Source organism: Mastigoproctus giganteus, chromosome 3, assembly GCF_048544385.1.
Source record: "Mastigoproctus giganteus isolate SK-2022 chromosome 3, ASM4854438v1, whole genome shotgun sequence".
NCBI classification, from domain to species: domain Eukaryota; kingdom Metazoa; phylum Arthropoda; class Arachnida; order Uropygi; family Thelyphonidae; genus Mastigoproctus; species Mastigoproctus giganteus.
This window is the reverse complement of record NC_143577.1, coordinates 108,145,591-108,173,178: the sequence shown is the minus strand read 5'-3', so window position 1 is coordinate 108,173,178 and position 27,588 is coordinate 108,145,591. Positions and strand designations below refer to the sequence as shown.

General features: G+C 35.3%; 1 protein-coding gene across 1 annotated transcript in view; it reads left to right on the top strand.

Annotated features, from left to right (window-relative positions):
- Window positions 1–27,588, top strand: part of LOC150088213 (protocadherin Fat 4-like) — a 415,241-nt gene that overhangs the window by 272,097 nt on the left and 115,556 nt on the right. Inside the window, exons 32-42 of the mRNA XM_090369387.1 lie at window positions 8,891–9,110; window positions 10,121–10,228; window positions 11,748–11,891; window positions 14,456–14,596; window positions 16,835–16,951; window positions 22,331–22,421; window positions 22,693–22,820; window positions 24,309–24,399; window positions 25,843–25,976; window positions 26,620–26,742; window positions 27,204–27,384. Of these exons, the coding sequence (XP_090225513.1) occupies window positions 8,891–9,110; window positions 10,121–10,228; window positions 11,748–11,891; window positions 14,456–14,596; window positions 16,835–16,951; window positions 22,331–22,421; window positions 22,693–22,820; window positions 24,309–24,399; window positions 25,843–25,976; window positions 26,620–26,742; window positions 27,204–27,384 (1,478 nt within the window). The remainder of the gene's footprint in view (window positions 1–8,890; window positions 9,111–10,120; window positions 10,229–11,747; window positions 11,892–14,455; window positions 14,597–16,834; window positions 16,952–22,330; window positions 22,422–22,692; window positions 22,821–24,308; window positions 24,400–25,842; window positions 25,977–26,619; window positions 26,743–27,203; window positions 27,385–27,588) is intronic.

Genomic DNA, 27,588 nt, shown 5'->3' with positions numbered 1-27,588 from the left:
ACATTAATGCGTGATGTTCATTTGCTTGTTCATGGCGTAGGCAGATAGTTTCTAATCTTTGTTTAGAAAGAAGCAATAATTCATTCTAAGAAACATTTCTCCCAAATTTATTTAACTATATCAGAATCAATGTCTCACAAATCGGGATTTATATATCATAACATATACTGATTACACATTTCATCGGTGTATTATGATATCTCGCCATTACCGCAGAAATGTGAAATGGAGCCTTGATTTAATTTAAAGTGCGGTTGAATTTTAATTTGAATCTTTTGTTTGCTCGTTTTTTTTTTTTTTTTGAATCGATTCTGTAGCTCAGTGTTATAAATGAAGTCAAGGAACTTTTCTTATGGGATGTCATTTCTTCTAAATAGTCGCTCACAATATAATATAAGGAATTCCAAAGATTTGTACTTCTCACTTCCAGGAGTCTTTTTAACTGCTTCTGCTCGCAAGGCGCGTTAAATTCTAGCCGACTAAAAAAAAAAAAAAACTTTTCATTGAAAGCTTTCGTTTCTGTGTCGGTTTTTCATGGCTGATTTGAATTTAGATAGATTCTTTCCAAGAAACGAGTGTAAAGAAAAATTCGGATCTATATTTAGCATTGTCAAGTGTGTTGGGTCCGTACAAGGGGGAATATGTTACTGGGGTACTCTTTGGTGCCAATGTCAGTGCCTTTTCCATTACTGTTTTACCCATTGCATGATTCAAGCGCTCTTCCGGGCCATCGAACTGTGACTGCACTGAGTTAGCCCTCTAGAGAATTTGTTTCTCGATGTAACTCTTCTCCATCCGTAATCCACGCATGTTTTATTGACATAGTACAAGGATTTTGTATATCTTTTGTGGAAAGACGAGAGCATTTTAAGAGTAAGTGGTGCGTAAAGGCAAGATATGCTTGTGAATGAATAAGTAATGCCTTTAAATTTTATTTTTCTTCTTTTCTTTATAAGTTTGTATGGTGAAATGGAAAAATTTAAGAGAAAGAAACATCAATTATCTCGGAAGATGAGAAGACTTATGAATGGCAGGCCAGGTAAATAAATTTGTTTGTAGAGACCGGGATAAAATTATTAAGTATACACCGATGCATAAGTATAAATAAGAAACGTTGATACCGATATTGTGTTGCCATAGTTTTAAAAGATTGTTGGCATATAAGTTGTTTAATAATTCACCTATTTTTATTTTTCGGGTGTTCAGTAATTCGTCTATTAAAGAATTAACTCTAGACTAGATCTAGATAGATTTATTTGCACCTGCTGATCTTCTGAGAGCATTCTGATTAAACTTTGAAATAAGATGATTAGTATTAATGAAAGAAAGCGGTAATAACTTGAATAGAACACTTAATCCAAAGCAAGTATCTTACATAAAGAGGAACAGAACAATGAAACAATGTAAAGAAGGGAGAAGAGTATACTCTTACTTGCAGAATACGAATAAAAACTTTCTGTTCATACTCCAGCATGACTATCTAGATCAGAGGAGTTTGCGGTCAAATGAATTTGTGTTTGTGGCATGCTTAACCTGTTTATTAATTACAGCGTTGAATGGAACGAGAAGCTAAGATTCTGTTCTTCCACTGAACTTTCAAATGATTAACAACAGAAAAAAATAAAATTGCTTCCATATCTCTTATTTGCAAATCAATTGAGATAGCCAAATGCAGATTATAATTTATATATTGGAAATTTTAGTATCTCTAATGATAAAATACTTTAGAATGTTGTAACCAAATCATCTTTTTTATTTATTTCTTTTTTTAAGTACTCAGCAGTTGGATTATCTAACATTTTGCCATCTGAAGAAGAAAAGAATGTGTCCTTATTCGGATCTCTACCTCACCTCAATATTTATATTTGCGCTCTCTTTAAAATTGCATACATCTCCTCCTCATTTATCTGTGCATTACGAGGGGACAATAAAGTGTCGGAAAGCGTGGGATTCCACCTCCCAATAGCAGTTTAGCATTTTCTTGAAAATAAATGATTTTGTAATAACGAAGAGCAAAGTGGAACAGAAAGTGTTGAAGTTAAACATAAGAAAGGCACCTGGGGTGGATGGGATCTATCCAATTATATTAAAGGAGGCAACAAAGGAAGCAAGCAAATGCTTAGCCATAATTATGAGAGCATCCTTGGACTCGGGGAAAGTCCCACGGACTGTAGATGTGCAAATGTATCTCCAATTCACAAAGGGGGATCAAAGGGTGACAAGTAATTACAGACCTGTTAGTTTAACTTCTGTTCCGAGGGAAATTATGCAGTCACTGGTTAAAGAAGCATTGCAGGATCATTTAGACAAGACTGCAACAACAATTGAGACACAGCATGGGTTTGTCAAGGGGAAATCTTGTCTGACCAATTTGATTGAATACTATGATGTGGTCACAAAGGAACTGGATGCAAAAAATAATTTTGATATCATATACTTGGATTTCAGGAAAACCTTTGATACTGTTGCACACATGGAAGACTGCTGTACAAATTGGAGCAGTATGGCATTAAGGGCAAGTTTCTGCAATGGATAAAAGGATGGTTGAGTGGGAGAAGACGGAGAGTGGTGGGCAGTTGTTACTGCTCTACGTGGACTAATGTTATTAGTGGTGTTCCTTAGTGTTCGGTGTTGGGCCCATTGTCGTTGTGTATATTTATGAATGATATTGATGAAGGTATATCAGGCTTAATGTCAAAGTTTGCAGATTATACAAAGGTTGGCAGAGTTGTTAATAACAGTAATGACAGTATGCTGCTGCAACAGGATCTAGAAAAGTTGGGTAGATGGGCCGAGAAGTGGCAACTGAAGTTTAACATTGACAAATGCAAAGTACTACACATGGGTAGCAGTAACCCAAGAGAAACGTATCAACTGTATGGTACTACACTCAGGGTAGCGGAAAATGAAAGAGACCTTGGGGTATTTGTGCAGTCAGATATGAAGTTTTCTGAGTAGTGCAGATAGGCTGCCAGAGTAGGTCATGGGGTCTTGTCAATGATATACAGGAATTTTGCGAGCAGGGATAAGGAGGTGTTATCCCCTTCTATAAGGCAATGGTCAGGTTACCACACCTCGAGTACTGCGTTTACAGGTCTGGAAGCCTCATTTTAAGAATGATTTAGAGTTGCCTGAACGAGTACAGAGAAGGGAAACAAGACTGGTGAAGCGAATAAATGGGTGTTCTTATGAAGAAAGGCTTAATTTCTGGAAATTTAAGCTTCTGGAGACTAGACATATACGAGGCGATCTGATTTAGTTGTATAAGGCCTTGAATTGATTGAGCAGGCTTAATGCTGAGCGGATTCTTCCTCTTGCTCAGATTACAAACCTGAAGGGGGATAGATTCAAACTGAGGAAAGACAGTTGTAGAATAGATGTGCGGAAGTTTGCCTTTAGCCAGCGGGTAGTTGATTGCTGGAACAAACTTCCAACTGTTGTTGTGGAAGTTGAGAGCTTAAATAAATTCAAGGCAGAACTAGACAAACGTTTGGAATGATGGATTAATGAAATATCAGTGAAATGGGAAGGTTTTTTTTTTTTTTTTGGCTAATGCTGTATAAGCAAGTCGACAATTAGACCGGAAGGGATGTGCGCACATTTCGTTTTGAAATTCCAGGCTACGATTACCTTAGTTATTTTCTTTTATGTTTAATTTTTAAAAAGTTTAATTACTCAATAATTTTTAATTTCTTGATTACAGATTTGCGAGGTATTTACTCTAAATAATAATTGTTACAGACAAAAAAAGTATTTATTTTTTCAACCGTGTTGGTTAAGTGTAACCTTTTAAAACAAGTATTTTAGGATACATAGTTGAAACAACCATGTAATACTCATTGCATGGTCGTTTCAAAATACCCGTACGTGTCTTTTTATGCACCTCGGTGGAGATGCGAGTTGTACAGCTTTCAGCGGCCGAAGATGACCCATGTCTGCCACCATGAATACCATCAGCGGAAAAAGTCATTTAAACTATTTTCTGGAATATGATCGGCGTATTAGTGACAGATTTCTTGCCGTAATAATTCTCAATACAAGCTAACAGTAAACAGTATCCTCAGAATCAAACCACTTGGATTACTGTTCGAGAGTATCTGTTTGTAATACGATAATGTGTCTATTAGTATTAGTAACGGCCGTATGGTGCAAGAAAGCCTATAGCTTATGCTGCACCAGCCAAAAAAAAAATCCGAACAAAACAATGATAAAAACAAAAAATAAATAAAATAAATAACTAAATAATAATAATTAATAAATAAAAAAAATAATAATAAATAATAAAATGAAATAAAAAATAAATAATAAAATGAAATAAAACATAAATAAAAAGGAAATTAATCCTATCATCCTATGCGCTTCCCTTACCCGAAAGTACTATCCAGATGACCTTTGAATTTCCCCAAACTGTCGCCCTCTACCACCCATGAAGGCAACTTATTCCAGTAATTTATAACTCGCTGGCTAAAATAAAACTTCCTGCAGTCCAATCTAAACATTTCCCCCCGTAACTTGAATTTATGTCCCCTAGTTCTAGCATCATTTATAATCTTGAAAATTTCGTCCTCATTCATTTTACTGATGCCTCTCAGAGCCTTAAACACCTCAATCAAATCTCCTCTAAGGTGTCTAGTTTCCAAACTCTGCAACCCACATATTCGAAGTCTTTCTTCATAAGGACGCCCTTTTGCCGATCTCATCAGGCGAGTTACCCTTCTTTGCACCCTTTCAAGAAGCTCGATGTCTTTCTTTAGGTGCGGTCTCCATACTTGAACACAGTATTCCAAGTGTGGTCTAACATAAGCCTTATATAATGGGATTATCACGTCCCTATCTCTACTTGCAAAAGTTCGATAGATCATCGATAGGACACCATGGGCCTTCCTTGCAACCTGTTTACAATGCTCAGAGAATTTCATGTCTGACCGTATCGTAACACCCAAGTCCCTTTCCTCCAGTACTGGGTTTAGTTGAACTCCACCAAGTGAATAAGTTATTTTAGGATTACTGTTTCCCAGGTGTAATACCTTACACTTTGTTGGATTATAGCACAGCTGCCATTTTTCTGACCATTCTTGAAGTCTATCTAGGTCTCTCTGAAGAAGCTCAGCTTGACAGTGATCATTAACTACTCTACCAATTTTAACATCATCTGCAAATTTAGACATCACGCCCTCTATCCCTTCATCAATGTCGTTTATGAAAATTAAAAACAAAACAGTGGTCCTAATACTGATCCTTGGGGAACCCCACTTCTTACATCAACCCAATCTGAGGAATAGCCATTTATCACAACCCTCTGCCTCCTGCCCTGAAGCCATCCTTCTATCCATCTAAGGATTTTCCCAGTGATTCCAACCTGTTCCAGCTTATAAAGCAACCGCTCATGTGGGACTGAGTTAAAAGCTTTGCTGAAATCTAAATAAACAATGTCGAAATTATTCCCTAAATCCAGCTCGTGAGTGACCCTTTCGAAATAGCGAACCAGATTTGTTAAACATGATTTTCCCTTTACAAAACCATGCTGAGTATCCTTGAGAATTTCAATTCGATCCAAATGATCCTGAATTCCACCCTTGATCATTGCCTCCATGATTTTCCCTACTACTGAAGTCAGACTGACAGGTCGATAATTTCCCACTTCACTTTTAGAGCCACCCTTATGTATGGGAGATGCATTTGCACTTTTCCAATCCAAGGGAATCTCCCCAGTGTCTAGTGATGCTCGCATAATTAGCCTCAATGGTTCAATGCACTCGCTTGCCGCCTCTCTTAAGATTATAGGGTATATTCCATCAACTCCAGGAGCCTTACTGGTCTGTAGGCTCGAAAGTTTTTTCATTAAATAATCTTGCGAAATTTCAATATCATTAATTACATATTTTTTAACTTCGCTCCCACAATTTCCCATTGCCACAAAAGGCTTTTCATTTGTAAATATCGATGCAAAATTGTTGAGTTCATCTGCAACGGCAGCTGGTGTATTTAATACTATCCCCTTTCCCTTACGTAAAGGTCCGATCTGGTTTGTCCTGCTCTTCTTGGCATTTATATATGTGAAGAATTCTTTATCCCCCCTCTTTGCTCTGTTTGCTAGTGATTTCTCATAAACTGCCTTTGCCTGTCGAACCTTTTCTGTGGCTCTATTACACATCACCGTGTAGCTGTTATAGGTTTCAGTACTTTTTATTGCTCTGTAACTTTTCCATGCCACCTTTTTCTGCTCAAGTAATGTGGCAACTTCACTATTCATCCAACTTGGAACCCTTCTCGTGGAGTATTTTTTTAATGGTATATACGCATTCAAGACATCTGTGATTAATGTTTTAAAAGCGTACCACAGTTCAATTGTATTCATTCTCTGCGCGATATCTACCCAGTTAATAGAGGCCATGTAGTACCTTAAGGCATCGTAATTTCCTTTTCTGAAATTAAAACCCATTCCTTTGACTTTTACTTCTGCTACCTCTCTCGTCATCATCCACCGTAGAACTCTGATCACTTCCTGCTACTGGTTCCTCTACTGTCAGCCCTGTTATGTCATCTGATTCATGTGTGATGATGAGGTCTAGGATATTCTTTTCTCTAGTACTTTCCCTGACATGTTGATACAAATAACAGTCATCTAGTTGATTTAAAAATTTTGTTCCCCATGTCGAGTTTCCTTCCCATTTACTCCAATCAATTAGAGGCAAATTGAAATCACCCATAATTAGGCATTGACGCTTACTTGCCCATTCCATTTGCATGTAGAGGCTTTTGTCATAGTCTTCACAATCACCTGGTCTGTAGATTACTCCTACTCGCATTATGCCTTTGTTTCCAACTATCTCACACCATACAGACTCTATACTAGCATGTGAAATATCTGAATCCGGGAAAGCTATCGTCGCACTCAGGCTGCTTCTGATAAGAAGCATTACCCCACCACCCCTTCTATCTACTCTATCCTTCCTAAATACATTATACAAGCCGTACTGAAACTCATCATCCCCAATTTCCGGGTGGCACCACGTCTCTGTAAGCCCTATTATGTCCGCGTTACTTGTTTTAACCAGCAGTTCGAATTCGCTCATTTTATTGACGACACTTCTAACGTTACTGTATAAACAATTAAGATTTACTGTTCTTGTATATTTAACAACCCTAACACAACCCTTGAAGTTTTTTAGGCTCTCTTCCCTGATATTAGCTACCCGCTCACGTGAAACGTCTTTGGCCCCAGAACATCTAGATAATACGTCCAGTTGGGGTAACAGATAAGAACTCTTAAGGTATGTGCAAGAGTTACATTGACCAATATTATCTGATAAACGCGTGTCAGTATTACCCACATCCCCCCTAACTAGCAGTTTCCCTGAGCCTTTAAGGTATCCTCAATAATACTGGCAAAAACGTTTGCACCACCTTTGTTTAGGTGTATCCCGTCTCTACAAAACAAATTCCTTCTACCTACAAGTGTGGGCCATGCTGATAGAAATTTACCCCCTAAAGCCTTGCAGATTCCTTCAAGTCTTGAGTTAATCCACAAGGCTCTTAACATATAATCCCTCCTATCGTGTCTGGGCAGAATTGCAGACACATAGACATTATGGCCTAGCTCGCGACATTTCCTCAGCATGGTCCTGTATTTTTCCAACAAATCGTCAGATCGTGTACGTTTAATATCGTTTGTCCCCACATGAATAATAATATTTTCTTTACCCCCTTTAAAATCTGACAGTCTGTTGGTGACATCATCAATAGTTGCTCCCGGCAGACATACCCTGGTTCTGCTCCAACCATCTTCCCATCTTTCATGAGCGACAGTATCAAATATTAGGAACGGACTCATCTGAATCATTACGCATCCCCCCTTTCTTATCGTATGATGTATCATGATCATCACCTGTTTGAATCCCTGAAAGCAGTACTGAACGGAACCCGCGTTCCTGAGGGCTATGAAGTTCAACGTGCCATTCCAAAGCGGTTGAATTCACGACCAGTCATACGTTCTCCCTTGTATGGCGCCAATAAAAGATATGTATTGAGAAAGAGTGGAAAAGTTGTATATATTTGTAATGTAAAGCAGTAAAGTGAGTGTGTTGTCAAAATCATTGTGTATTCATTTATTTTATTCTGAACAAGTAACAGATGCCACCATTTACCTTGTGCATATTAGCAATGCAGTAGTTAAATGAAATATAATAGCAAAGTTTTAAATTCTGAATACATAATAAAACAGTAATATAATACAAAAATAGTACAGTATTCCTTATAGAATAACAATAGTGGTTGTGATTTTACTTGGAAAATGTTGGGTCCGAATTCATTCTTAATGGGAGGAACTTTTATGGACCTTTCCATACTTTCACAGAGTTAATCGCTTGTTTTTAGCAAGGGTTGCATGTTTTACTCCTTCTGCACACTTGGTTTTTCACACCATAAATAAAGCACACCTCCCATAGAATACACAGAATTCATGGGCACGAGGCAACTAAGATGTCATGGCTTTGTCTCGGCAAATTCCAACCGAACTATATAAGTTCATAAAACCTTCCACCTGACCAAAGAACACAGATAGATGACATATGACAAAGCATGACATCTATTTTTGTGATACTTGGACTTGTGAGGTGCGCATAATAGCCTAGATAATAATATCAAGACGTTGCTTCTTCGAAGGTAGTCGAATATTAGGATTCTCTGATCGTAAAAGGAAGATTTCTTTAAAAAGAGTTTTATATGTGATTTTATCCATATATTTAGAATTTTTATTAACTTTATTTTTATTAACAAATCCCTCCTCTTCAACCTACGTCTTTGAATCACTAGTATATTATAATTTTTAATGACCATCAAATGTTTCCCATAAGAATTCTGACTGGATATCTTTATCTGTTTCCAATAGCACTGCCGTGCTAGCTATAGAAGTGTACAAAGATACCATCGATGAACCAACTCCAGTGTTTACTTCTGCGCAGTACACAGTGAATTCTGAAGGTGTGTTGGAAGCTGGCAGCACTATACTGGACGTTCGAGCCACAGTGCCGAATGGTAGCCCTGTGTGGTATAACATCACCGGTCCAGATGGTCAGTTGACCAGAGGATTTACCATCGACAGAGATACGGTGAGTAAAACAATATTCCTTTATATATAATTGTAATTATATAAGATTTCCCCTAAAGGAAACTTCAAACATCATGTTGTACGTGGAATTTATCTTTAAATTTCTATATTTGGTTGGTAGAGGTTAGTCATATTATGCACTGAGTGCTTATCAATCTCACTAACATACAAATCTGATGATTGCCCATGGTTTTGTTGTCTGACTCCAAAATGCCATCATTACTCTTCATTTTACTTCGATATTTTAGCTCATTCTTGAAATGTGCGTATTAAAAATGTTTTGTTGTTATTTAAACAGTATTTTAAAGTTTTCATACACAAAAATAACTATTAAAATAATAACCTCTTTCTCTGTGATCATTTAGCATAATTGAAACTCTGGTTTAGTGTTTAAAACTTCTTTTATTTTTCATTTTATTTCTTAAGTCGTCATAAGTTGTCTTCTTTTTGCGATTATCAAAGCTGAAACATGATATCACTTAACATGAATCACATCATTATGAAAAGTAAGAGTACGTCAAACATCTATAGCGCGTTTTAAGAAATTTATGAACCTTTTTAGGAGCCCTGAACTTTCGGAAATAATGCTTTTGATTTATTATGAATAGTGTAAGACTATTTTATGTTTTTTTTTTTTTAAAGCAAAAGTCAAAAAATGCTGAGAGTGCAGTGAAGTACATTCATATATCGCTGTTGTATCACTGGCTGCCGTTCAAAGGCTGATACACTCTTTAAATCCGAGGTTGAGCTGCTACCTCCAGAGTTAAATATTAAAACAGAAATGCATCCAAGAACTAATTTTAAAATAGTGCAGATTTTTATCGAAATTGGATTTAAATTATGAACATTGTTGAAGAATGTCCAGTGCTAAGCATAACAGTAAAATATATAACGGATTTGAAAATTTGAATGAAAGATCGTAATTTTGAATTAAAAAGGATTATTTGTTTATTTCAAGGCTGGCATGGATGATCACGTGTGCATACAATAATTTCATATTTAATTTTACAGGGACGAATTACAACAACCATCAGGCTTCACGCAGACCAACAATATCTGCATCACTTTCTGGTATCCGCTTACAATAGGAGAGATCCCAAAAGGCATACCCAGGCTGGAGTAAGATTTTCTTTTTGTAGTCTTTAAATTTAAAAGATAATTTGAACGATTTACATACAGGTATATAAGAATATTTATATGATACGGTGTTGTAGCTGCTGACAATCAAATAATCATTGAATATACGAGGATCATCCCAAAAAGAAATGCCTTTTTTGTTTTAAAAAGCCATATTTGTTCTGCAGCACTATTACTGTACGTTGTATAGGTTTATTCATCCTGCCTTGCATTATGCTAACAGCATTCTACTCCAAGTGGTGTGCTGTACCATATTCCCTGACTATTTGTCGCGAGCAGCATGCTGTTATTGAATTCTTGGTGTCTAAGGAGACTATTAGAAACATTCATAAACGACCAAGGAAGATGTACGGGGACGGTACTGCCTCCTGCAGCATTTTATGTTTTATTTTTAATTTTCATTCACTGAAAATACAATTCCACAGCTGGTCACAGTGTACCGTATAATGTCAGCAGAAGATGGACACGCTGATCTGCGTGACTGTTCCCGCACTGATTAGCCACAATCAGCAGAACCGTGCGTGAACACGCTTCAGAAACCCCAGAGATCCATGTAAGGCGTTTTACTGCAACAGTTTACGGAAGCGATTGTCAAGATTGGATGGACTATTATGTTTGCGCAATCTCTATACATTTCCGACCTCACGTCATCGGGATTCCATCTTCCCTGTAAGATGAAGGATGATATATTCGTGGCATAAAATTGCGGGCGATGGCTGGCTTCTAAAGGCTATGAAGCGAGCAGGACGAGAATTTTACGGGGAAGGCATATGGGGCGGTTGGATGCGACTCTGATTAAGTTTTAAAGAAGAGTACGTTCTTAGATAATATATAATATACAAGTAAGAATGTTGTCGAATAAATATAACTTTCTGGGGAAAAAAAATAAAAGGGCGCCCTTCTTTGGCTGACCCTAGTAACAAAAAAAAAAAAAACGAAAAACGAAATCTTGAAAAAAATAGGTCTCTCTCTCTCTCTCTCTCTCTCTCTGTCAATAGTCAGTTGATTTCAAAGGAGGCTGTGTACAGAGAGTTGCTTTCTGCGCACAATTTATCATCGATAATATCTGTCAACTGCAGGATTGTCGTTGAATAACTATCAGTCAGGCTAACGCCCAGTGGGGGAGGGGGAAACAGTTAGACTGATGGCTTCAATGTTGCCAAATCGTCCATCAGCTTTTCGCAGTAACAGAGGAGTGGTGAATTTGATGGTGAGCATTTTATTATGCAACAGGAGCAATAGTTTTCCTATTGCACTCTCTCTCTCTTTCTCTCTCTCTCTCTCTCTCTCTCTCTCTCTCTCTCTCTCTCTCTCTCTCTCTCTCTCTCTCTCTGTGTCTCAGAATTGAGAGTTCGGTAAGGGTGCTATAACATACTTTGCATTTGCAGGATTTATACCATACATAAAGTGATTGACAAGCATAGTCTGCTTGTATAATTTACCAAAATTTTGTTTAACGCGTGTTTCCTATAACTGAATGATTCCTTTTTTTTTTTTACAGGTTGTCGTTCGTTTGTCTGACGCGAGTGTACGCTGCCCCAAGTTCCCGTTTTCGGAATACTTTGCAGCAATCAGAGAGAATTCGCCACCCGACTCCGTAGTCCTGCCATATATGCAAGTGGAGGATGCAGATAAATTTGATAAGGTGCATAATAAATAGCTTAATATTTTACCTTAAAACTGTAATGACGAATGATATATTAAAATTCTTAGAGAAATCGGCTCATCAACACGACAGCCATATGAAATTTCTTATTCGTAAGGGAATGAATGAATAAATGAATGTAGAATATAAACCTTTCCGGTTGGCAATGGTGTTCACAACGTAGTAAGTTAGTATAACTTGGTACACACAAGTGCCGCGCCACTGTCTCTGACAGAGCTATCGATTAATGATGGGTAAGCTCGTATCTAATAAACTGGCTACTCAGTGTATGTACCAAATATCAAGGTCAAGTGACTATGGTGGGTACTTTTATTTCCACTACATATCCATTAGTGTAAATGTCTTCTAACCACTCCAAATTCTCACACTTAATAGTTCTCAAATAATTATCCAAACTGAATAGCCTTCTTAAATTCTCGAAATTTTCAGGTAGTTTTGCATGCATGGGTTATCACAATTTAATGAAGAATTAACCAGTTCTGCAACATGCGCAAGCAACACATTTTGCAACTGTTTTGTAGCTGCACTGTTTATAGCGCATTAAACATCACACTTTATTAATTACTGTCCTCCCCATATGCTTTCATCAATGATTAGACGCTTATTTCTTATTTCTTAAGGAAATAATAATGTGTAACTTGTTTCAAATGCCACGGATAATTAGAATATAGCAGAAAAAAACTTTTCTAAACTTATTGAAAAGCGGTCCCTCTTTTAGGGTTTGGCCACAGTTCTGAGGGTGGATGATGTGGACTATTCACATTTCGTAAACTAATGAGGACGACAAATATCAGCCCAAATGTTATTCCAGTTTATATTACGTATAGGAGGGGATTAGGGAAAGAAATCCCTTCTTATTCTAACAAGCTGGTTTTCGAAAAATAGATTATACAAAATTTGATAATTAAGTTGTTCCATGGCTGATTCAGTTTAAAGAAAACCAGAACGAAAAAGTTTTAATATTTTTCAAATAAATCGCCCTGAACAGCTCTACACGTTACTTCTGTGATCGATCTGAGAGCTGCTGCAAAGTCTTTTAAACGCATTTGAACTGATCTCTGCCAATTATTTTGCTAACATTTCTTTCAATGCTCTCTACATCGTAAAATTGTTAGCCTTTTTGAATTTTTGGTGAGATATTTTGGAATTTTAAATTCTACTTGAAAGAGATTATGGGTTCACCTAGAAAAGTTATGTTATATAATGCGAAACGATGTCGTGACTGATGGCGCAATTGCCACTAGTGATTCTTCTATGAGTTACTGCTTTTTTGCTTTCGCTCTTTGTCCCATGGCTTAGAGAAACCTCTTTTTCGCTAGCTGATGATCAATCATTTCTTTGTGCAAGATATTGAGAGTGCTAAGAACTAAATTCGAAGTAGTAGTACCAGGCCTGATAGTATGTATAATCACCCTACCCACACCGAGTGGAAAAAACCCGAGTTCGAATCCCATCAATGACGAGAGGAATTTTTATGGGTCTTTTTTACAACGTGGCTGACAATTGAACGATATGTATGCTGAGATGCTGATAACATGATAAACTTTCTTTCATCTCTCGGCAGATTAGGAAGTGAACTCGGACGACTTACAGAGGGCCAATATTGAGTAAGCTGGAGGTAGCTTCAGCTTACTCACGAGAAGAGTCTCGCACTATGAAGAACTCTTTTTAAAATCCTTTCTCAAATTCATATTCGTGATATTGTCCTCTTCCTACACAAACTGACCAGTCATGTGACTGAGTGATATGTCTACACTAACTGTGGTAATAATCAGTATAATTATACGCTTTTTGAAATTTCCTTTGTGAGAATGGCTAATTAAAATGTGTATTTCAAAAGAGTCTTTCGAAATTTAAATTTGAAACAACTTCGGTATTGATTTTAAACGTTATAAAAATGTTCCTACCCAGCAGGGTTCTTGTAACAGAACTGGGTAGCTCATACATCCTTTAACGCAAAATTAAGGATATACAGGGTGTTTCATAATACGTAGGCTGTACTTTCAGGGTTGTTTTCCGTACATGCAAACAACGAAGAAATGTCTTATAATTTCAAGCTTGAGACCACAACTTACTTTCTAAAATATATTTACAATTAAAACCTACTTTAACTTTTAATTGCAAATATAAACAGTTGTTTTGTTTAGATTTCTAGACATTTTATTTATGCAGTTGTTATATTCCTAGTTTCTTAATTTTCGGTAAATTCGTTAAAATATCCGTATGTAATTATCTGTTTTATTCTGGCTTGATAATAAATATTTTAATTAATTAATAAAGCAATAAATTCATTATCTCCCACCCACTTACATCTTAGTAATTCTATTTCGAATTTTTGTTTGTATTTCTTTTTATTCTTGCTTATTATACCCAAAGGTGATTTGGTGCTTAAATGCGTAACAAAGTTATTCTTTGTATTTTCTTTTTGTTCTGTTTCCTTGGTGGATCAAGAGACGACAAAGGTTCCTGTTTTACAAAACAAAGTTATAATGTGAATTCCACAATGTATTGTAACATGAGCTAATTGCATTTCTCTATTTCAGCTGTCCTACCAGATCACTGAAGACAACTCAAACGATAACTTTTTCATTGATGCAAGAGCTTTTAATGTGTCCATAAAGATTAAGAAACCGCTAGATAGAGATACAATGCCACCCACTTTACAGGGAATGTATATGCTAACGGTAAGTGATAAAATATATTCTATCACGCGTATATATGTGTAGTGTGTTTTTTTTATTTTTAAATCTTCTTCTTCTTCTGGCATTATAACCCAGGGTGAGTCTTAGCCTTCTCAACAATGTTCCACCAGTAAGCCCTCCCTGAAGTCTAACTTCTCCAACTTCTTATTCTCATGATCTTTAAGTCCTCTTAAGTCATCCATCCATCTTTACCACGGTCTTCTTCTTGCCCTCCTACCGGTAGGTTTCCATTTCATTATCCTCTTAGTTGTTCTGCTGTCATCCATTCTCATAACATGTCCCAACCAGGCAAGTCTCTGGCTCTTCACAAATCTGACGATGTCCGCACCCTGAATAAGATTGTCAAGTTCGTTTTTAAATTTTTAAATATTTCTTAAAATAGCTGAAATATGACCTAAAGGTTTCCTTTTGCAATTTAAACGCATTTTAAAGTTTGATATGCTCTGAAAATATCATGCAGGTTATAATATTATACTCGCGCATTTACTGTTTTACATCTTAATATAATAAAGTGTTTATGCAAAGCATTAAATATACGATGGAAAATCGGACACGTGATCCATTTCTCATCTCCATAGGTATTCATTTATTCCAGCGTTTGATGATATTTTGATGCCTTATCGGAGGAAAGTATCATAACACTGTCAGCACAATTAATTATCGTACTGCTGATGAAACATCATTATTATGAAGGGGATGCTTTCTATCAAGATATTGTTTTAACCATCTTCAGATTTCCATCTAGACCAGATTTCAATGGGTGATCGCCATTGTTGATAATGAAAAATCCATCATCAAGAAATTTATCTTTTCTTTCTTATTATTACATTTCTCAATGCGTGTAGAGATAAACGAGCATTAGCATTGTGGCCATCTTCTGTTTTTACTATTCCAAAAGATTGTGTACAATCCTTTTTCGGGTTAGTTGCATATATAACACACGTACAAATTTTTATTAATTCTTGCTACGGTCCTTTGCATTTATTATGGATGCTTGCTTTGATTCAGCATTTAGCAGAGAAGAAGAAAAAACGTTATATTTTATACTCCTTACGAACAGATCAGAGGAGTTGACAACAAATCATGAATACAATCGTTAATCATATTTAATCGAACTTGAACCACGACCCGCTCAAAGAGTGCGTGCTACTGCATTCTCGCTCATAACTACTCGGCTATTTGAGGCTTGAAGTATATCTAAGTCTCACCTTCTGTAACACTTCACCTTATTCAATTCAGTTATTTTGTGCAGGCAGGCAGGCAGGTTCCAGTGTAAAGGATTCAATCGGTTTATAAAATATATATGTAGATTTCAGTAGTCAGCAAACTGGCGTATACTACTTTCAGTAGACAACAGCCCGGGCCTTCTGTACGTTCACTGTAATAGTGGACCTTACTGCCACAGGAAATTCTGGCAATATCCAATTGCATCAACATGTTATTATACTTGATTAGACCATGCTAAAGAAGAGGACCATACCTTTCTTCCTAACAGGAGGCGATTTCAAACTAATATCGGTAAAAATTTTGTACGTCGCGTTATCAGCGGGGACTGCTATAGTCATACCACCACATTCTGCAAATATCAAGAATTCGCACTACAGACTGTGTGGTTACCTAAAATCAGAGAGGTGCCAAGAGTGTCCAGTAAATGTGATATCTGAAGGACCCTATCAAACACTACTTTGGGATAGTTTTGGGATAATTACAGCAAATTGTATGCTACTAAACATCTGTATATATCACGTACATGGCTACAATGTGTGGAGATGGAGTGATAGTCACTTTGTAAATTCAAATCTTTGCTATTAAGTTTTTAAACAGTTAGAAATTTCAAAATTTGTATCATTGTCTTGTGTTCCCTGATGCGGAGCTTTTTCAAAATTGGAATTTATCGCAGTAGCCCGAAATCTCATCTGGAGATATCATTGCACATCTAGTTTGAGGTGGCTGGCTCTCTCTGCTCAGGTTTTGAACATTTAAAAGCATCAAGATTTTTCGGTACCCTACATATAGATGAAGAGTAGGTCACTAATTTTAATTGTTGTAATTAATTAAAATAATTAGATGCTGTTGATTTTGATGTGTGTTTGCGTGTGATCGGATTCAGAAAAGTAAATAAGCAACTCTTGAATGAGCTGATTTATTTGGTTTAGTGCAGTCAAGATGAAAATCACTTTTTCTGACGCACTGTTATTTCTTTGTCTTCGGTATATTTAGGTAACTGCCAACAACCAGAGGTGTTCAGGCAATACGCGGATCAGTATCTTTGTGGACGATGTCAACGACAACAGCCCAACGTTCGAAAAGAAAGAATTCGTCGTAGAGCTTAAAGAGGTAAGTGGTATTAAAACTGCATTTTAATTGGTTTTGAAGTTCTTTTCGTGATTCTGTCATTTGGCCTGTGAGCAAAGTTATAGAAAAGTTTCTGAAAGAACGAGAGCACTTTGATTATGAAACGTTCACTTAGTGTATCACCGAGTGCAACCACTTTTTCCTTTTTCCCTCCAAGATTATTTAATTTAATTTTAGAATTAAAGGGAAATCTGAAAAATGTACTAAATGAATTATTGTAATAAACCATACTTGGTATAAATGCAATCTTTTTAATCTGTATTAAAAAGACTAATTATAATCGAAGAATATTAGGAAAAGTTGAACTTTGTGAAACTGTCAGCCACTCATGTTTATAAATATTAAACTTTTTGTTTATTTTGAAAAGCACACGATATTCTCCAGACCTCAACTCACACTCCATACATAATCCTTCTTTCTCTACTTTTTTCAATACTTGCAATAATCGCCTTATCACTACTACCACAGACACTCACTTTGTCTCGCTCCTTCAGGATAACAAGGAAATGTTTTGCTGAACCTGTTCTTAAATTTGTTTCCGTTGCAAACTATTTATCAGTTATTGAAAGCTAGAATTTTTGTGGACCAAGTATGATACAGATAAGCTTTATACTCTTTATATAGTCAGTTTTTTATAGACTACAATCGCAGGAACTGTTTAAGAATTCAATCTATTTTATGATAGTGTTCTTGGCAGATTTCTGCTAAACCCTACAACGCAGACATTTGATGTACTTTTTTTATAGCTGCAAAAAAGAATTTCATTTTCTACTTCAATAAAAACATTGAAGTCGAAAGAATTGCTCTGATCTCTTGTAGTATTCAGGTGATCAAAATTGTTTCACCTAATCTCTGTTTTAGCAAAGGGCCTCATTTGAACTAAGAAGGCTTCCACACAAGTTGTGACAAAGTAGTTGATAATGAAACTTACCTCATTCAGAGAGTTTTACATCGAAGAGTAGTTTGATTTATTAATCGGATGAGTATGCATTTGCATATCCGTGACTGTTAACAGTAACGCATCCTCCATAGGATGCTCTGTTACTTGTCGAACAATTTGCGAACCATAGCTACTGTGCAAATTCGATATTCCTGCATAACTGAAAAACTCATCTGATTAGGTAAGTTTCACGTCAACTTTTTAAATTTTATCTGGAGCATAAAATTTGCTTTGTGTCCTGCAGTTTATTGTTTAGAAGTAGTTGTTATCGTTTACATATCTGAAGTTATGTAGCTCAAGTTACATTTTATGTATATTTTTTGTCAATCGCAAGTTCTGAGTGCTTACAATACGAATCACAAATGTATTTCCATTTTTCTAATGACTTTTGGTTGATTAGATTCATTTATAATTTCTCAAAGATTTGCTGCGTGGTTTCTGATGATTGATTTTCATGGAACTATTCTTTAGATACATTTTTTTTTCAAGTTCATACTGCGTTGCTTAAATCGTACTTCGAGTGCTATTAACACTACAGAGATTAGGCAAAATCGTACGGCTGAGGCAGTACCATTTTGCTTTGACATATGTGGAACCGAATTTTATGTTCATTCCATAAATTCAGTGACTTCAATTCAGAGACGTTTGGATTTAAGGGAATATAAGAGACATTTCTTATTTCCTATAACTCCCTAGCTTCAATCCGCAGAAGTTATTCGACTTTTCCTATTTTTAAACAAAGGCATGTTCCATTTCCCTAAAACTCCTTGGTTTCAGTTGAATAAATGGACAGATCAAGTGACGTCTAAAATTAATAGCACAAATTTCCATCTTATATTTGTATTAATAGTTTTTGTTTTGTGATGAAATTTTTTATCCTTGATTGTGGCCACCTACATTTAGAAGAAACGAAGTTAGCATTATTACATCGACGATTAAAGTGAATACCAGAATTCACCACTTGAAAAAAATTACTTAGTTCCTTAACCCATCTTACGTAATTCCTAGGATAAAACTCCTGGACTTAGATATCTTTCGAGCATTATGTAATACTTTATTATTATAAAATTCAAAGCGAAACGGTTCTTAATATAATTTTTAATAATATAATAGCAGCGATATCATTATTGATACTGACTACTTTACAAATCAACCTCCTGAATCCCCAGGCAAGTGGAGTAACACTGAATTTAAAGATTAAATAAAGACATATCATTAAGGGAACTGTCAATAATGTCATGTTGTATTATTGTAATATTTTAACAGCTTGAACACACTGAAGTTTAGAAAATATACGTTTTAGTTTAAAAACGTCCTTTTTGAGTAAGCACGGGAGACTAACATCCCTGAAGCATCACCAAAGACGTCTTTCGTACAAAGTCCACATATTTAAGAACTTTTCTTTCTTCTAATATTGACTGTCGCAAACGAAGCATATTTGAGTGATTTTTTTGATTTTTTAAATTAAAGTATGATTTCAAACTTCAAAAGCGTTAACAAGAAAATTCTTTCTCATATCGAAAAAAGTTATTCATTTATTACAGCTCGCTATCAACTGATTTATATTGCTGCGCGCTATGTTTTAAAAGGTAAACCCATATATATAACGTTGCTTGTCCTTTATAGGCTCGTTTCGATCATCTTACCTGAACCAAAACTTAATAAAAAAGTTCAATTTTCAGCAAACAAACTTCAGATTTTATCCGCATAAATTAATTCATAACGAGCTACTTAAAATGCCAGTTCGAAGGGTATTGGCACTCTCAACTCTGCCTTCCGATGTCAGAATCCATCAATCGATAAGAAAAATATAATAAAATACGTTGTGAGTGCAAAAAAATATATTAAGTAACTCCTCATTCAAGGAAAACTGACAACACAGTTCAAAGAAAAATTGATTTTCTAACATAATTATGAATAGATCCATTTTGGTAGAAAATAATATGAGTGGAACTGAATTTCAGATAAGATTTTGTCATACTTTCATACCATTAAGAATGAATGAAAAGACTAGAATGCAAAGTCAATACAGAAAAAGATGAGGTGTTTCAGATGAGATATAAAAATATTGATGCAGAAGAGCTTTACTCATTGGATTCAACTGTTGGCGGCACGGACTCAACTACTGAAAGGCCTAATCGTTGAAAGTTTTCTTAAATAATAATCTCTAGTCCTTTTCCTACATTAAATAGAAAATAATATGTAATTCAATGACTATATAAGTAAAAATAAAATTATCTGACCTACATAATGCATTTTAATATTTTTTATATACGGATTCTTTTTGCGAAATTATATTATAAATGAATATTTCGTCTTAATCAGACTGGCAGTAAATGTTTGAATTAGTTCCAAGACAATCCGATTGTCTGTGAATGAGTGCTGCTGTGAAAAACCTTGCACCTCCGACAGTGTACTTATACCTGCGTTCTTGAAAAGGTTCCAGCGCATCTCCTCGCGCCATCTGTGGGACTGAACCTGGACCTTTTCAAACGCATGATAAGTGACATGGTCACCAGTCTGCTAGTACGGTACCTATTTCGAGGATAGTTAATTCCAAGAGATTCTAATATAATTAGTAGTTGCAAATGATGCAAGAAAGCAAACTTATGCAGCATCAGTCAAAAGAACCCACTTCCAATTTTACCTGTCCCTCTCATCTAACAGTTTATCTAGTTCTTCCTTAATTTATTCAACTTACCTACCTCAACAACACCAGATGGGATTCTATCACATATGCGAATTAAAAGAAAGAAAAATGGCAGATTTATAGAGATTTGAAAAATCACGTGTGTAAAATAAAACTGATTGATTAGAAAGCGTGCAATGAATATTTAATCTTCATTTTTATTACTACACTGTTGTAAAAGTAATATTGTAATGTATGAAATAATGCAAGTAATAATGAAAAAATTCACTTAAAAGTTATTTGAAAATTCACACTGTATTTATTCAGTTTCAATTTCTCCCGGAAACTTCCTAAAGTTTCTTATTTCGATAGGAGAAAGATATGGAAATCGTTACAAGAACAATTAAGATTGTCAAATAGTTGCCTTGACTTGAGCCAAAATTAATTTGTCGTGATCTTTAAACCAAAAGTCATTAACCATGGTGGATGGTTCGATTAAAATGTCGGAATATAGTTAGAAAAAAAAAAAATATATATATATATAAATAACTAAAATATGTCCTATCGACAACTGCTACCGGATTATTGAGAGCGACAAATTTACTGTGGATTAATTCTGGGATAATTTTGGAATTCAGAAAGAGATGAAACTCTACATGCCACAGAGTCCTTCATAAGTTCGAATAAAGTCATAAATATATAAGAAACGACAGTGTCAAGCAATGTAACAAGTTCCTCGTAATTCCATTTCGACATCGTCATAATATCAGAATGAGAACATTACAGTTTGTGGCCAGTTCCGATTTGTACAGCAATAATATCGAGGACATGATTGTCGCGCCTCTGCTTTTGGACCATTTAGAATCATTTTTCTCTTAACGCAATTTTAGTGGAACACTTTGACAAGCACGTAGAAAATGAAAAGGACATGGGAGTAATTGTGCAGTCAGATATGGAGTTTTCTGAGCAATGCAGACAGCCTGCAAGAGCAGGTCATGGGGTTTGGTCAGTGATATACAGGAATTTTGTTAGCAGGGAAAAGGAGGTGACTATCTCTTTGTATAAGGCAATGGTCAGGCCACGCCTTGAGTATTACGTACAAGTCTGGTCTCATTTTAGGAAGGATGTAGATTTGCTTGAGTGTGTACAGAGAGAAGGGCAACAAGATTGGTGAGGGGATCCTCTTACCAAGAGAGGCTTAAGTTTTGCAAATTATAGTGTCTGGAGACTGCGAGGTGATCTGATTGAGGTGTATAAGGCCTTTAATGGGTTGAGCACGCTGAATTCTGATGGGATTCTTCCATTTGCTCAGATTACGAACCTAAGGGACATAAATTCAATTTGAGGAAAGACAGTTGTAGAATAGCTGTGCGGAAATTTGCATTTAGCCAGCGAGTGGTTAATTGTTGGAACAAACTTCCATCTGTCGTTGTGGAAGTTGATAGGTTAAATAAATTCAAAGAGGAACTGGACAAACATTTAGAGGAAATGGTTGTGTGAATTTTTTTGTTATTGTTTTTTGGCTGATGCTACATAAGCTCATACGCTTGCTTTCTTGCATCACATGCCTCTATTACTATGACGTCATCCCATTTAAAACAGCACTCATGTTTACAGTTCTTAGCAATAAATTTATGCATGAAATGGTTAATTGAATTCATGAGAATACCCCATTATGGATGCTGTTCAGTAAAACAAGAAATTCTGATTGTTGAACTTAAAGTAATTTTACTGCAGCTTATTAATTTTATCTTCAATATATAATATCAGAATTTCGCCTTACTGTTTTCAGAATTCCCCTCCTGGTCACGTGGTGGAACACCTCACAGCAACTGATAAAGACGAATTGGACACTAATAAACTGAGATACTTTATAGTGGACGGTAAGTAAATGGCTTTTCTTTTAAAATTGCAATTTTAAATTAATTATCACATGTATCTCTTACCATCATGGAAGAGAGGTGCTTGAAATAATTTTTACTGCAGTTTATTATATGTAAAGCTGGAATAGACATAAATATTGTATTAATATTTTGTTAATAGATATTTTTTTATCTTTAGCGAATGATAAATGATGTCTTTTTTTCCAAAAACAATTGCTCAAATAGCATTGCATATCTCTAATTTAATCCTTGTTCTGTTTCTTATTTTAAGGCAACGCCGGCCAAGAGTTCCAGATGGAGGAAACCACCGGTATATTATCTGTCAAGAAGGCCCCTGATAGAGAAGAGACACCTGCTTTTACATTACGTGTAGTTGCTTTGGATTCAGCAAATAACACGGTAAGTGGTGACATAACAAAGAAAAAGCTGTTGGTTTGGGAAGAAATGATAATCAGTGGTCTCAGTCATTCATATTAGAAACATACGACTATTAGAGTATGTCACGATAATGATCCCACAGCTGGTTCATTTAAGATTAAGTTTAATATGTTTGGGAAGCTTTTAAAACAGCAGTTCAGGACGTCGTCTTCTGGGTCAAGTGTATTTAACCAATATGATTGTAAATATCGTTGTTTTATTGTTAAACTTACGGAAGGAGAAGAAAGAAGGGACACCGCAATCGTTTTAAACTTTTTTTTTTTTTTTTTTTTCGGAGGGAAACTTAAAATTGAAAATTTCTAACGATTTAATTTATGTGTGAAGTTTTTGGTTATTTCCTTTCCCTTTAAATACATTTTACACTGTTGTAGAATGTATTGCACGTTCTATAACAAAGCAAAGTGATTTTAATCTCTTCTCCCTTAATTTTAAGGGAAAAGGGATTCTTCATTCCCATCATGGAACAATTTTTTGATACGTAGTTTTGATATGTAAGCTATTTTTGAAATGAAAACATAAACTTTATGGGGGCACGTGTTCAGAAAGCTCGATAATATCTGAGTTTTAATAAATTTAACCAATATTGGACTAGAGGAGACTACAAATATGCAAGTTCTGGTAAAATCCAAGTAAAGCTGGCTTAAATATTACAAAATTGATTAGAATGAATCGGTTGCTTCCAGTAGTCAACTCCTGCGAAAAGTGTGCAGTCTTTCGTGTCATAAACCTTTTAGAAACATTTATTAAATAAACGTCGTGTCTTTATACACATTATTTTTTGTCATATATCTTCATTACTGAGCAGAGAACGATTTATCTCTTTTGGTGGATGCTTTGAAAGAGTGATCTGCATTATGACAAAGAGATGTAAAATAATTAAGAATAATCACAGCTTAAAGCAAAGAGATTTCCAAACAATGCCAACAAATCAGTGGGGTTCTTTAGATTCTCTCAAACGCGTTTCACTTAAAGCTGGTTGCTCTGAGTATTTTTCCTTTTAATTTTATACTGATGTCAGCTACTCATAATAGTGAAAATTTGCTATACACTGGCCTGTATCGAAATTTGATTGATTCAAGTTTAAAATAATGATTAAACGCTCTCGATATTTAACTTTGTACGTATTTTCTATATGCAAAGAAAGTGCAGTTGACTCGCGACTATTTCCTTCACCCTAGGTTTAATTGTAGCGTTTATTTTTTTATTATAATATAGCTTATAATGAAAATGGTAACTTTTATTTCTTAAGAATGGTTATTATTTTTATTATTATTGGATTTCTGCAGTGGTTCACAGATGAGAGCCAATTAGATCACAGATGCTTTGATAATGATAATTAATTTTTGTATTTCCTCTTAGCTTCTGTTTTCTGTTACAGGATATATAATTTCTGCACTTTTATTTAGCAGATTTTAGATTATTTTTTTTCAATGCTTATCTTTCCTTTAGGGTTTTGCGAGTGTTCACATGATCATTTTAGACGAGAATGATTGGACTCCTACTTTCTTGAATGAAACCTTTTTGCTGAACTTGACAGAAGGTGAGCCATTTTCATAGATAAAATTGTGGAGAAATCTGAAAAAGTTTCAACTATTTTAGCACTTTAATTTTCATGCAATTATAACTGCCAGTTCGGCAGTCGCTTAAGCAGATGCAATAAAGTACAATACTAGCGAAAATAAACTACTCTTTCCAAACTTTAAAATTAAGTTAAACTTTAAGAAATTAAATCTACAAGACTTTAAGCTTGTAGATTTAATTTCTTTATTGTTCTTAAACATTGTTTTCTTTTGAACAGAGTTGGAACAACCATTGTGTTGAAAACCTCCCCCATTGTGCTGAAAATTGTCCAGATTCGAATTTCATCGAGACTGATGAATTTTTATGGGCTTTGTTTCACATTGTGACTAAGTTTGAAAGCTCCATAGGAAGTTGTACGATATTCTTCCTGCAAGTTCAAGTTTTTCATCCAGTAAAATTGGCAAACAAACCAACCATACAATACGCTCCCAATTTACAGATATAACTCCCTGGCCCTCGAGAGATTTAGTTATTATGGTGTAGAAACAAAACTGCAGCAACTGTTGAGCGAAATAATTAATGTCAAAAATCATTAATTTAGTTTTATTTTCATTTCATTATATGTGTAAGATTATCGTTATCATTCCTCACACATGCCATTTCCAAAACATGAATAATTAAAGTCTTATTAAAGAATTTTACTTCTTAATGAATAACTTAAATTCGGTTTGTTTTATTTATTTTCACAAAAAGGTACCCATGGATATGATAGGTGATTCTTTTCACTAAAATTGATGTTTAGGTCTTGAAATTCTTCTTCATTCTGCCCATATATATAGTTCAGAAAGCACACGAAGCCCATCATTTCAGTGCAGTATCATTTTCATGAATAGCGGCGGCAAGATGAAAACAGCATTCTTCCTTTGTACAAATAGAAACTGCAGCTCTCTACTTAGAATTCAACGAAATGCTTTTGATGTATCTATGTGTGATTAGAGTCCAAGAATTAGGTCAGAAGAGAAAGAATATTTGACGCGAGAGTTGACTTGACTTCCAAGTATATTTAAATCAACTCTATTTGAATATACTTGGAAGCCAAGTCAACTCTCGCGTCAAGTATTCTTTCTCTTCTGACCAAAATTATTCTTGGACTCTTTCATTGTGAATTCTTCATTCAGGCAGCAGCAGTAGTAACCGGGGGATAAATTTTGAAGTAACAGTAGTGCAAGTGTTTGAATTAACAATGCTTCTAGCTCATGGGATTGCTAAATACGATGGTGTTTTTGTATTCTCTCTATCTTTACAAGATAGAGAGAATACAAAAACACCATTGGCAAATTTATTAACATGCCGTATTTTAATAACAAACCGTTTTTAAAATTCCATTTACGATTAAACTGTTTCACAGATATTTGTACTGCTGTTGGTATCATATATTTTTCTCTTTTTTGTTTTGTTTAAGGACCATCTAGTGTTGGAAGAAATATTCGTCTACCGGTGATCGATTATGACGATGGCATTAATCGACAGATGGAATTGTTTATAATAGAGGGGAATAGCGATGAACACTTTAGGATAAGTGTCGACGAGAAAGGGGTAAGCTACTTATAATTTTCACTATATATGCAGTCATGGGAACGATAGTTTATATTATTTACTTCTCTGGTTATCCAAAGAAAACAGACATTCTTTCAACCAAATGGCGGGTCGTCCTATAATTTATATGTTTGAATTGACAATGTTCACCGTAAAGATCCAACAACTATCGAATGCAGTGAACATGGTAGAAGCACGATAAAATGGTTTGGAATCCTTGATGCCAAAATTCCAATCGAATGCTTTAGAAATATTGAGCAACTGCTTGAGTTTTTCTGAGTTGTTCAATGGAATTTGTCGAGAGAGAGAGAGAGAGCATGCACTTAAAAGTAGAGTTAATGAATTATCCTGGAAGGAGACTTAATAACTTGTGATAGTTTTGATTTATTTTAGGCATTATTTTTATTAATCATAAGCTGTTTTCAGTTGCAAGTATTAATGTTGGAAAATTACTTCTGGAATGATTTGTCTTTCTTAGTTATATCTTAGATCTGTTACCCTTACTTGGAATTATATCATATCAGATAGGATAGCCTTCAGATAATTTGATAAGGTCATACGCCTAGCTAGCGTGTAGTTAAATTGCTCTGTAGTTAATTTACTTAATTACTTCTTCTCATTGGTTTTACTGATCTATCTTCAGCCTGTCTTGACAGTGGTAAAGGAGCTTGACAGAGAGCAGTATGGTGTCCCTGATTCGGCATTGGACATGGTTGTCGTTGGAGCTAAAGACATGGGAACCCCTCCTCGCACCGGAACTGCAACGGTAAGTTTTAACTCCACACTTGCCATTTAACTGGGTGTTAAATGATTTAAATCCATGTAATGTTAACTATAGTAATGTTTTCGTAGAGAACGTAAGCATAGTTTAGTCTGTTTCTTATAGCAGCTTTCTTTTATACTTAAAAAGAATCATAAATGCGTTTCTATTCCAATTTTTTGATGATTGTTTGGCTAGATTGACAGCAGCACAGATTGGTAACTCAGCTGTCATCGCCTTAACCATTACGTTTTGAATATCACAGAAATACTTTTTCGCTCACTGAATGCTGTGTTAGGACAAAAGATTTGTTTTCTCTTCGAATAACGCAGTGATCGGAAAAGTTACTTAAGAATTTTTGACGTTGAATTTCAGTTTACAGAGAAATGCGATTTCTTTCAGACTTCTTTTAAATTCATATCGCTATTCAACAGACATGAAATTCTCTCTCTTTTAACCTTGTCCAGGTTGCCGTAGTCATTCAGGATATCAACGACAGCCCTCCGGAGTTTGAGAAAGATATTTATTACGAATTCGTATCTGAAAACGAACCTGTAGGGAACGTCGTTGCCATGGTGACTGCAAAAGATGCGGATGCTGAATACAACACAGATATGACTTACTCATTCTCTAGGAGAACAGGAAATGGTACGTATTATACGTGTATCGTTCAATGCGATAATACCATAATTTTAGTTAAAATACTTCTTAATTTAAAGGTAATAAAATAAGTGATAATATGGAAATTAAATGCTTTGAGTTATTTTTTGTGATGGTGAAAACTACAACTGTTCTTTCATATTAGTTCAAAAGTTATGGACTCTTCTGATAATTCAGTTTTTTTTTTTTTTC